Source organism: Seriola lalandi, unplaced genomic scaffold (assembly GCF_002814215.2).
Source record: "Seriola lalandi dorsalis isolate HSWRI2012SDOR001 ecotype SW California unplaced genomic scaffold, Sedor1 jcf7180002054288, whole genome shotgun sequence".
Taxonomy (NCBI): domain Eukaryota; kingdom Metazoa; phylum Chordata; class Actinopteri; order Carangiformes; family Carangidae; genus Seriola; species Seriola lalandi.
Window position 1 is genome coordinate 215,778 of NW_019524841.1, and position 12,821 is coordinate 228,598.

General features: G+C 43.5%; 1 protein-coding gene across 1 annotated transcript in view; it reads left to right on the forward strand.

Annotated features, from left to right (window-relative positions):
- fndc3a (fibronectin type III domain containing 3A) overlaps window positions 1-12,821 on the forward strand; it is a 47,183-nt gene extending 34,362 nt beyond the window's left edge. The window contains exons 15-26 of the mRNA XM_023405881.2: window positions 958-1,096; window positions 1,734-1,802; window positions 1,896-2,014; window positions 3,088-3,193; window positions 3,397-3,572; window positions 3,762-3,875; window positions 4,035-4,184; window positions 5,909-6,255; window positions 7,052-7,264; window positions 7,559-7,725; window positions 8,901-9,025; window positions 10,210-12,821. Coding sequence (XP_023261649.1) covers window positions 958-1,096; window positions 1,734-1,802; window positions 1,896-2,014; window positions 3,088-3,193; window positions 3,397-3,572; window positions 3,762-3,875; window positions 4,035-4,184; window positions 5,909-6,255; window positions 7,052-7,264; window positions 7,559-7,725; window positions 8,901-9,025; window positions 10,210-10,533 — 2,049 coding nt within the window. The 3' untranslated portion in view covers window positions 10,534-12,821. The remainder of the gene's footprint in view (window positions 1-957; window positions 1,097-1,733; window positions 1,803-1,895; window positions 2,015-3,087; window positions 3,194-3,396; window positions 3,573-3,761; window positions 3,876-4,034; window positions 4,185-5,908; window positions 6,256-7,051; window positions 7,265-7,558; window positions 7,726-8,900; window positions 9,026-10,209) is intronic.

Sequence of the window (12,821 nt, forward strand, 5' to 3'; positions counted from 1 at the left end):
CCCCCACCCCTCTAAAGGGACGAGTGGTATAGCTAGTGAATAGTAACACCGGTGTCCTTCAAATTTAGAGCACAGCTGTTTTAATTTACTGCCCAAGTGATCTGTAGCTGTTATATTTCACAACGTGGTCGCCGTCAGTTTGGCTAAACAGCTGTTATGCTCTGAAATGAAACTGTTTTTAGTTGAAGCTGAGAGCTGCTTCACTGCCATTCAAAGTGGCTCTCTCCTTAATACTTGTTATTTGTGTGCAGCAACAAGTGCTCCGTCCGGCACTTCACAACATGAAATCATACAGAAATGCACAGACTGCTGATAGAGAGGTAGTAAGCTTCACTCACACAGACAGAATCTTAAACACGCAGCACACCACAGCATTCTTAAACATGATGCTGACAGAAAGGTGTTGTGTTACTCAAACAAACCACCATATGCCCAAATGAAATGTTCATTAGTTACTCGCAACACTCCCCTTCCTCCCCTCCCCTCCCCTCCCATCCCCTCCCCTCCCCTCATTTCCAATTATCCAGCTGCGCAGTGTGAGGGGAGGCTGGCTGCTGTGCAGGTTTGTCTTGGTACAGTATGTGGATGAGCTGTACTTAGCAGGCAGCAGCAGCAGCACGGAGATTGTCATATAACTGCAGATGTGCCGCACTGAAATGCAAATGCCACTAAATCTTATTGCCTCATTTTTGTTGATTGCAGTGCCCGTGGTGTCTAAACAGTTTTGTAGAAATGCATCTGCAGCTTTAAGGAGCTGAATCTTTTTGATAATGTGGTATTTGTCTTGAGGCCATTTTGGTCGTTACGCTCACTGTCTCTCTCAGATCCCTTCATTACCCTTCTGAGTCTAGTCAGTGCTTGTTATCAGGAAACATAATGACCTTTATACACTTGGCCTTACTGACTGACAAGGAATAATATGACTTCTCATCGTTTGCTTTCATGCGCTTTGTCCAGGTGGCGGCATACAACTCGGAGGGGAAGAGCAACCCCAGCCAGGTGGTCGAGTTCATCACGAACCCGGACAGACCCAGCAGCCCGTGCAGGCCTGTCATCAGAGGAAGAGTCCTGCCCAACAGCTTCAAGATGGCCTGGGGTGAGCGTTTCCTACCTGTCGCCCCTTTCCCTTATTAAAAAAAAAACCCTTAAGTCTTTTATATGTAGTTGACACCCTGGCAAAGCAAGTTTACAATGTCACATTTTTCATCGAGCTCTGCCTGAGAGCAGCAGATGCATCAGCTGGAGACGGATGACGTTCTGAGTAGTCTGTACAATACATGACTGACAGTTCTCTCCTTCATTCAGACATCAGCATGAGTCCTTCCCACACCTCACCGGACAAACACATCACTCACTGCTGTGCTTGGTCTCTGCTTCCAGTTTTTTCAGAATGGTGGAAAAATAAGAAGATATGTCTGCAGAGCTGAAGACACTGTCAAACCTCGACTTGTTTCCGCTAAAAATGAGCCTACATCATCAGCAAATCACGCTTCATCTACGTTTATATATTTCCCTACTAACTGTATGATATTAAAGAGTTTTCGGAATTAACCGAGTCATGAAATCACTCCCCGTATTTGATAGTTAGCTGATTTGCTTCAGTGCACATTTGGATTTCCAGTCATAAAGCAGTGAAAACTGAGCTTACTGGCACTAGCAGGCTACTGAGGCGAAGAGCCCGGTTAGTGCAGTTTTACAATGATTTTCTTTTTTTTCTTTGTTTTGAAATTCAGAGCCCCCAAAAGAAAACGGTGGAGCAGAAGTCACCAAGTATGTTGTGGAGCTGTCTGAGGGCTTAAGCGGTAAGTGATTGGTTATTTAAGTTCAAGTGAAAACGATGTTTTTGGAGTTTATTGAAATAATGGAAAATGTATTTGAAATGTGTTTGTACTCAGGCTTGTCATGGGAGCTGGTGTACTCGGGGCCAGCCATGGAGCATGTGTGTGAGGGCTTGAAGCCCGGCTGCTCCTACCAGACGCGAGTTTACTGCATGAGCGAGGGGGGGCAGAGCCCGGTGAGTCATTCAGCATCAGCACACGTGCACACACAGTCGCGCACATGGCCTTGTGTTTCGCCACAGGAATTTTGACAGTTTGCTCATCAGTTACGATTTTATTTAGTTAGAAAGGCATCACAAAATATATATTTTTAATGAATACACATACACAAGTGCCAAGATTACTACACTTCTTTTATCTAACTTAAAAGGGACTTCTACCTGCAAAGCTGAATCACCCCAGACATCCAGGATGTAAACAGACTCTCTCCATATTGTCTCCTCCAGTCCACTCAACAATGCAGCTATATAAATCTGATCATCATGTGCTGTTTTTCCTATTATTGATGCATTTCTCGGCTCTTACATACACAGTCATTGTTAAGCCAGGCAGCCATGAATCTCACCACATCCCGTGGTTGATCTGATAAATTTTACATGACTAATTCTAGATATGCGCTCTATTTATGGTGAGTTTTAATAGGAAATTGTCATTCACCCAGCCTCCTATGTTAGGAGATTAGACTAGGCTTCCTGGTGTGCAAGTACAAGGCAAAGCCTGCTAATCAATTAACCCTCCCCCCATGTGTCAGAGGATGTTTTTCTTAATTAGTTCAGTTCACAGACGTTCTTCATTAATTTCTTCATCAGCTGTTAGTGCATGCATTTATTCATGATGGGGCTTGTAAAGAAACATGACTCATGGTGGTGAGCCCTTGTATTTCTGTGCAGCACAATGTGACATAACACTCACATGTTTGCCTTTTGTCACAGAAGCTGAGTTTGAGAAAGACCTATTTTTCACTCGCCAGACTATCTGTCTAACTTTATCCACGGCTTTGAAAGGAACACAAAATCTTTCTCTGCTCTACGCCGGTGGAGCTTGTGAACGATGCATTCACATTTGTCCCCTCTCTGCTCTGTTGTAGCCTGAATCAGTCTGATAAGCTGGCGAAAGTGACAATCTGCATCCAGTGTGTTTGTGTCGTGTGAGAGAGAGAGAGAGAGAGAGAGAAAGAGAGGCAGGGTGTGAGATTGTCAATTTGATATTTTCTCCGGGGCTTAATTGGTGCGTTGTTTTCCCTTGCAAGCTGTCGGAGACCCTGCAGGTCCAGACTCCCGCGGTGCCCCCAGGGCCCTGCCAGCCCCCTCGGCTGGTGGGCAAGCCCAAAGCCAGGGAGGTGCAACTGCGCTGGGGTGAGTCATTCTTCTCCAACTCAAGTGTGTGGGATGTATTCAAGCTTCTGTTGATACGTTTATTTGTCTCGCAAAGTACCTCAAAGCAGTGAGCTTTGATTATGCAGTCTGCATTGTTTGTACATACACGCTGTTACTTTCTCTTGGAGAACCCTTTCTGAATTATATTGATTTTATAAACACTGGTTGTACAAATGTCCCAGGTCCCCCTCAGGTAGACGGAGGCAGCCCGGTGTCCTGCTACAGTGTCGAAGTGAGTGGGCCGCAGTCTGAGGAGAGCAGGGAGGTTTACCAGGGCCCAGAGCTGGACTGCTCTGTGGGAGGCTTAATGCCTGGCAAAACCTACAGCTTCCGGCTCAAGGCAGCGAACAAGGCTGGGGTGAGAACGACTGTTTAAAGTGATGCACCAATAACAGGAGAAGGCATTGTTGTTTTGTTTTTTGTTTTTTTCAGATGCAAGCTTTCAACCCTCTCCTACTAAATTTGATTTGAGAAGTCTAGCGTTAGATTTTTCGGTAGTATTTAATTGTTTTTTTTTGGGGGGGGGGGTTTTCTGTTGTGCGGATAGTTTGGGCCTCTATCGGAGCGCTGTGACGTTACGACCGGCCCCGGGGCCCCTGAGCAGTGCAAGGCTCCTTCCACCACATGCAAATCCCCCAGCTGTGTGGTTGTGACCTGGGAGGTAAGACTGACTACACTTCCGTTCCTCCACTGATGTTATACAATACCACATGCATCCGTTTTGAGAATATGTCAAATAATTTACATACAGCGCATTATTATTAAAGACAATCACACAGTCACTTCCTGATGGCCGTTGTTGCTGGCGTTTGCCTTCTAGGCTCCTCCTTGCAATGGAGCTGCTGTGACAGAGTTTCGTCTGGAGTGGGGGGCTGCTGAGGGCAGCATGCAGGTGTGTTACAGCGGACCGGGACTCAGCCATGAAATGAAGGGGCTGCTGCCTGCAACCAGCTACTTCTGCCGGTTACAGGTGAGCATTAACAAACACTTTATTTAGTGAAGCTGAAGCTAATTTCCCTCTGTTAAAAACACAAGCTGGAAATAGAATCATATCTCACTGTACAAATCCTGCGTGAGTAACTTCTGTATTATTATTTTTATTATAGACCTGTGAAGAATCCATGGGGTGTCCCAATAAAAGGAAGAATAGTTGAATTTCACAATAAGATCATGGAAATAACCCAAATTTTCCTGTGCGGGTCTGTGGAAATTAATCTGATGAAATGAGTGGGTTCGTTGCCCTTAAAAGCTTGAGGTGAATTTTAACGGCAACGTCATATGGAAATTCCACCCTCCTTTTTCTCACTTCTTTTTAATGGAGAAAATCTTATTCAATATATTTTTTACTTCAGTTCCTTAAACGTGTCATCACTGATGCTGCCGGTTTTGTTTTAGATCAGCAATGTTGATGCAAAAATCCACTTTTTAATCAGTCATGGGATCTTCCCATGTGTGAGAGCAAAGGGGGGAAAAGCACAACACACTTCCACGATGCATCAGAAAATAACTTTAGACCCAACTATAAAAAAACATCATTTCTCTCTCTCTCTTTGTCTGTGCCATTGTGGCTCAACGGATGACGTATGGTAACTAAGTAACTAACACTGTTGGGGTTAACTTAGGCGGGGACTGTTGGGTCTGTTGTTGAACCAGTTTAAGATTCTTTCATCCTGAGTAAGAAATACATATTCATAAATCCATATTTCACACCCCAGTCCTCGTAGTTGTGATCACAAGTGTCCAAAAACATTGCAGCTAAGGTAAATTACGGCTGTGTTTTTTGGATGATGATTAACATGAATATAAAAAATTAACTACAATAGGTAAGAGACAAGTTTTAAGTCTACAGGTCGTGAGGTTTCAGAGATCCCTTCTTTATAGTTTCAGCTGGTTGGCAGCGATTTGGAGAACAATTGTGAACTGTGAATTGATTTTTGACACGATGATGTTCTTCTCACATCAGCGCAAAGTGGTGACTCACTTTTAATTTGTCAGAGTAAAAGCTGGTTTGATTGTGCGCCTGCCTGTTTTTGATGGCTATCTAAAGCGCTACGTGAGCACTGTTTATATCTGAAATACAGTTGGTTCACTAGTTACTTCATCGTGATGAATAGACTGATACAGCAGCATGTCTCTATTGTGCCGTTGCACTGAATGCACATTTCGAGACTGTCGCCAATGAAGCCGGCGTTTGTCTAATAGGAGAGAGAGAGAGTCTGGCATTAAAACATTGGCTTTGTCCTTTGGATCTGGTTCAGGCTGAAATTTCAGGCTGTGCTGTACTCTGTACTCTTGCAGCCTCTTTTGTGGTCCAGCAGGGGAGGAAGGGAGGAACACTGGCTGCTTATGGGTCCACACACACGAACAGGCAGTTCTTGTCTGGTGCAAGTGCTCAGACCATCCCTAAATGTTACACTCTGGTTAGGCTATAAAACCGGATTCCTATTATAATAGTTGATTAAAACCAAACCCACATTGTCCTAGTTTTTTAAATATGTGATTTTATTTATTTTTTCCAGTCCATGGGACTTGGCTTGAAAATAAAACCACATCCTTATTAGAACATGTTGAAACCCTGTGTTTACATTGGGACTCCACCTTGTGGTCAAACTTGGATGTTACACACGTGTCCGTTCACATCCCAGGTGAGAGTTGACCTTGATCAGCTGACTCTTGTGTCTTGCTGTTGTGCAGGCCGTGAACGTGGCTGGCGTGGGGCCCTTCAGCGAGGCTGTCCTGTGTCAGACGCCCTGCTCCGTGCCCGCAGCCGTCAGCAACATCTACACACTGAAGGAGTCCGAGCTGCAAAGGTACGAGGCGCCAGTGGATGCAGATGAAGATGAGGAAGAGGAGGACAGCAGTTCCCGGCCGCCACCGCTCTACTCTCCGTCCACCTGTCTGGGTATTTGCTGGGACACCCCGTGTGATCACGGCTCCGAGATCACTTCCTACCTGATTGACCTTGGAGAGCGCCAGCCCATCGCCATTGGTCCTGTCACCAAACACATCATCCAGCATCTGCAGCCTGACACCAGCTACAGGTGGGCGCATGCATTATGCATGTACTACACAACACGGCAATGAGAGCCAACATTTTTAAACTGTTGGTTCTCACAAGTCATAGAGTGGGGCACAAATCAATTTCACACTCAACACACTTGTACATTAACTTGCTCTGTGATACTTTGTACCAAAGGATGTTAAAGGGGACATCTGAAACCAAATATGATTTGTCACGCTTGTAAATCCAGGTTTTTTCTGGACAGGGCCGGCAGCTGTTTAGTCCAGAACCTGACACCTTCATCTGTGGCCGGTCGCTTGTCTGTATTTCTTTTTGATTCAGGATCATAGAACAGGTGTATTTTCTACAGGAAACTTAGATTGTGCAGAGTTAAATAAAACAAAGTCTCTTTCATGGATCCATATTTTATGAAAGTTTTATTTATCTGATATGTCATCTGCACAGGATGTATTTTACACTGGTTTATTTACCTGCTGTTTATTTTAAGCCCACGCAGAACTGTGCCAGTTATATAGTGCAGTCTGGAAGCTGTATGCCAATGACATATTTTTCATTGTTTTGGCTCTACACAGTGGACTTGTAATGAAACAAAGACCGAAGTTGAGCTAAAGTGCAGGCTAACAGAGCCAAAACATCATAAAATGTGTCACTGCCAGACTACGTACAGACTGTACATTAACAGAGGCCGAACATAAACATCTGTCAATGAGATAGAATACTGTTAATGCCACTTTGAAACCCGCTGCAGGCTTTCTGCTGGGGTCAGCTCAGTCCCCGCGGCTCTCTGATGTCGACATCTCTTACGTTTTCCTCAGGATCCGAATCCAAGCCCTGAACAGCCTGGGGGCCGGCCCCTTTAGTCACACCTTTAAGCTGAAGACGAAGCCCCTGCCCCCGCAGCCGCCCCGCCTGGAGTGCACTGCCTTCAGCCACCAGACCCTCAGGCTCAAGTGGGGCGACGGCCCAGCAAAGGCAGCGACCTCAGACGCCCTCCAGTATCAGCTGCAGATGGGGGACAAGAGCGGCAGGTCAGTGGCCCATTAAGTCAGGCGAGGGGGGAAGCGACTTGACGAGAGATAAACCGATAGGAGAGGAGAAGCTTCATAGAACTGTATCAAGGAGGGGTGGGGTAGGTGGGAAGTGATGCACCAGAGAGACTGCCATATAAGGGGACAGGAAGTGATGATATGCTTTATGACACTGTGTATTTCCTGACAGAGGAGTCACTCGTCCTGTTCGCTCTTTGACATCTTTATCCTTTTGCTCATTATATCCTCTCTCCATCTCTCTCTCTCTCTCTTTTCTTGTTCCTGTCATTGCAGATTTATATCCTTGTATAAAGGACCATGCCACACACACAAAGTCCAGAGGCTTAATGAGTCTACCTCTTATATGTTCCGCATCCAGGCCTTTAATGAGGCGGGCGAAGGGCCCTTCTCCAATGTTTACACATTCACCACCCCACGCTCCCCTCCAGCCCCTGTGAAAGGTACAGACGCAGCTCTTTCTTTCTTTCTTCTCTCTCTCTCTCTCTCTCTCTCTCTCTCTCTCTCTCTCTCTCTCTCATTTACTTTCACTTTACCCAATATGGATCAGCTCTGATTATCTTTACAAACACTCTGCTGACATACAGACAGCCAATGTGCTCAGCTTTTAACCTCAGTTGACCCAGGCTCGACTTGCATTTGATTAAGACCCGGCAGGCAGAGATTCACTTGTCGGCTGTCATCATGAGTCGGGTTGCTCAGCGCTGTGGTGTGGTCTCAACCAGCCTCTGCAAAACCTCTTTTGATCCCACGTGTTGAAGTCAGTAATGAGGACGTGGGTTTTATTCTCAGTGTGGCACCTCTTTTGAAGCGGGCCGTCATGTGCCAGTTTGTCAGTGTTACTCAACACTGTTTGTCTCCCCACATGGTGAAGTGGACTCTCGACTATAAACTGTTTGAATTCAGACTTACCGTTTCAACATGAAGTCTAAAGCCTAATATCATAATGCCACAAAGGATTAAAACCCTCCCTGCTCTTGTGGTAATTTTTTTTTTTTTTTCGTATGGTACAACCACGGATTGTTTTTGCTTAAAATTCCACCTACCTGAAGAAGAAGAGCATGACTCATACATATGGCACTCTGCTGATGGGGAAAAGTCGCATGTAGTTGTCTAGAATTCATTTTGATTCTGCTGAGTCACTGTACACTGCTTCTTCTTTTTTTTTTTCCTTTGGAAGTTTGATATGAATTCTTTAATATCAAAAATGAAAAAAATACACATGTGGTTATTTTAAATTCTATCCCTGAGGTTTTGTAGGTTACATTGTATACTGGACTGGGTGTTTCACACATCTCAGCAACAGTAATGTGCTCCTGCCCTTCAGAGAGAAGCTTCAGTAAATAGGAGTTCCGTCTTCCTTTGTTTAGGATTATACGTTAATCTAAGAAGGCCCAGAGGTCAGTGAGTCAGTGCAGCATGTATGTACCAGTCTTATCAGAGAGTGTTGGCAGAGCTGTTTCAACATGTTAATATTTACACATGAAGTAAATCTACACTTACTCATTAGGAATTTCCCCTTTCTTGATCTGACTGTTTGATCTCTTGTTTTAAATGTGATGTGCAGCTTCACATTTTCTCTCTCTTGCTCTCGATTCACGCCACCTTCACCCTCCAGCCCCTAAAGTGGAGCGTCTAGATGACAACTCCTGCGAAGTTACATGGGAGGCCCTACCGCCCATGAAGGGGGACCCGATCACCTACACCTTGCAGTGCATGATGGGCAACTCTGAGTTTAAACAGGTACTGACGTTGCCGCGTGGAGGTTTGTGCGCTCGCTCTGCGTGTTTCGTGTCCTTGGCTTTGTTACCTGCGGGTGACCTGCCATTCATCACAATGGCCTTTTGATGCAGATCAGGATGCAGATGGATCCGGGGGCCTTTATGTTTTCAGCGTGGTGTCTCAGCGTTCTGTATTAGTCACCGCTGGCTTTAAATTGCCCATTATGCAAAGGTCATTGATCCATGAGGTATCCCAGGCGTCTGGCCCCTGCCAGGACATTCATCCCTCTTAGTGGCCACCAGCCACGTTAACGTGGAATAATGGCCATGGCAGGGTTATGCTAATCTCACCACATCATACATGGCAATCGAATCAGTGACGGGAAATATACGACTGCCACCATGCATGAGTTTCCATCTTTACTGTCAGTTCCGGTGGCCTAGACCCGACGTTTTAAGAAAAGGGAATTATTCTTTTTTGAATCTTGGCACCAGCCCTTTGTTGATTGGTCAGTGTGTAACGGACAATGTGATAATTTTATAGTTATGCTAATTTCACACCCAATATGAAGTAAAAACATCTAGTAACACCCCCCCCCACATAGTTTTTTTTTTTACCTCTACTTTTATGATTTAAATGCAAAGTTAGATCACTCAGTGAAGAGAGAAGTGTCACTCTAGCAACCGAACAGATCAGGTTCACAAGGCCCCCCTAAAAACTCGTGGGTGTGGCAGCTGAGTAAACGGCAAAGGCAGATGGCTTCCCGCTTCATCCAAGGCGACAAACAGCAACAACTCTAACAAATAAATCAGAAAATTGTCTGTAAATTGAAAAAATAGTCAGAGCTCAAAGAGGAATCCTCAACTGTTTTTCCGTGATGCCTGACACAGAGCTGAAAGGTGACTTCATCCAGTTTGTCAGAAACGGTATTTCTGTCAGCTTTACAGTCCAGTACAAGTTCAATACAAACAAATCTAATTTCAGCAGTGTTCAGTATATCAAGAAGATTAATTTAAGCCGCTGAATTATAGATGTATTACCACAGACGTGATGATGAAAAAGAAGGAAAGATGAAAAAGACACAAATAATTCATTTGTGTTAAGAACTATCTCACATAACAAAACAACCAGTTTTCACACTCTTCTTCCTCGTCTTATTTTCAGTTTTTAATCGCACTTCTTCTCCTCCTCCGTTCTGTCCGCAGGCCTACAAAGGCTCTGCCACATCCTTCCATGTGCAGAACCTGCAGCCCAACAGCGACTACCGTTTCCGGGTGTGTGCTATCAGGCAGTGCCAGGACGCCCCGGAGCTGAGCGGTCCCTACAGCCCCACAGTGACCCTCTCCCCTCAGCGGAATGACGTGGCGGTGGGCAGCGGCGCGGCAGGCTCCGGGTCCAGGGCCAGCACGGAGTCCAACCGAGCCAGACGGAGCCTGACGGACGAGCAGTGCGCTTTCCTCCTCCTCATGGTTTTCGCCGTCATCGCCATCCTCATCGCTTTTGTTATCCAGTACTTTGTCATTAAATGAGCAGTTTGCGCCACCCAGCTGCAGGGTTATAGCTTTATTCTTTCCCCCTCCCTCTGTGGTTTTTGTATTCTTCATTTTATACTTATTGTTTTCCGTCGTCAGCTGAGTAATCGCATTACTCGCGTTGAAGTGTAAGGGGAGGACGGGCTGGTGAGCTAGAGTTATAAATTGAGGATGGAACATCTTATTTGGCACCTGTGATACCTTCCTGACTCTCATGCCTTTGTCACCCCGCCCCAACTCTGTGGTATCTGTTCAGATTTCTGTTCCATTATGATCAGCTTCCTGCGCATAAGGAACTCAGAAAGAGCAGGGATATGGTTTATTCTGGGGAGAGGGTGGGGGGAGAAAGATGCGCTTCTACTCATGTACTTGTTGATTTCAGTATTTAAATATATATATATACATATATATATGTATGTGTATGTATGTATGTATATATATATATATATATATATACATAATATGTGTGTATAGAAATAGTCATTATTTATATTTCCATTGATGTGTCCAGTATGAAACTGTTTTTGATAGGTGTGTTCCAACAATAGTATGTAGGTGTTTCATTAGCCTATGTGCTATTTGATCCTGGGACCTGGTGGGCCAGTGTTTGCACAGTGAGGTGTGTGTGTGTCCAGATGTGTATATTGTACGTAGTTTGTGCCACCGAGGTACGCGGCTGGGAGGGCTTCAGGGCCACATGAAGGGACTTTAGCCCCTGCTGGAGTTTAAGGGGTCTAGCGAACGAAGAGGAAACGGAAATGAAAAATCTTGCTCACATTATAGAACGTTCATTTAGCACTTTCCAACCTTTTTGATGTTCAGAATGTTTAAGGATGCAAAAATGACTGGAGAAATGTTAGTATATTTTTGTACAGTGAAGACACAAGGACCTGTAAGTTTGAGAAAAAAAATGCTCAGTATAAAGTTAGAAAACAAACAAAAACCAAACTAACAGTGAATTCTAATTATTTTTACTATCATATAGTTATACTGTAGCTTGTTTTTACAATCATGCAGCTGCTTTACTCCGAAATATTGTTGTTCAGCACAAAAAATGTATGCTTAACTGTATGTTTTTGTTTTATTTTTGGTTTCTCCCCCCCCCCCCAGTAATTGATTTTGCACCTTAGTGAAAGAAAACCTTGACTGATTGCGTCTTGGTCTTGTGATGCATTTTATAGAACACACTTTGAGATTGTGCAAGCCCTACTTGTGTTTTGGGTGTTTTAAAAGTTGTAGTACCACATAACGTGTCACTGAAACAGCTGATCTATCTCAGCAAAAACAAAAGAAAAAAATAATTAAAAAAATAAATAAATAAAAAACACTGAAAAAAGTACGTACCAGTTGTTTCAGAGGCCTTAATTGGAGAGGAAAAAATCTCGGGAGAATTTTCTTAATTTCTCTTAAGTTTTGATGTTTTTCTTTTAGTGTTAGAAAACACTAAAATGTGTTTTATTTCCTTTTATTTTTGCAACATTTATTTGATGTTAGTAAACATATGTAATCGTGAGAGAAATGAAAAGTAGTTCTATGTATTACTTATGATTTATTTTGATTTTTGTTTTTGTCAGGTTATACATGTGTGAAGTATATTTTTTTATAATATTGAAGTAATATAAGTTAATACTCTCCAGAGAAAATAATAAATCCTGAGTACTCATGAATCATGGAACGCAAATGGCAGATACAAAATATCATGTACTTCCTGTGAATCTAAATTTGCCTTTACTCTGTGTGTTAAGTATTCGTAACAGATTGCTAATGCTGAGTTTTCACTGGTAATCTGGCTGTAGGGTCTAGTGTTGTTTGGTTTTGGGCAGAAAACAGCTGTTGCAACCGTAAAAATGAAATACAGGTACCTTGCAAAACGTCTTGGATAATTACATGATTTGGTCTTTGGGACATTCTGCAAATGTCTTCTCTTTGTCATTTAAAGAATTCAAATTCCTATTTTTGATAGCAATTGCAACGTGTGCCATTTTAACACCTCTTCACCCGGGGCTTACTACCTTTGGCTGGGGAGATTAACAAAATGCTACAAAAATGAGTAAAATATGCACAAAAATAGAGACCATTTTTATGTAATTTTAATGTTTGCAGTTACCTCATACACCGTACATTCCAAAATGAAAATTTGTTATATTATACATACTACCAGACATATCACTTTAAAATGTTCGTTATGGGAAAAATGTATAATCATAGGTATGTATCTAAAGTGTATCTGTATAGCCATGATATCTACAAAGGATCCATGCACAATAAAAGATTTATAATTCTTA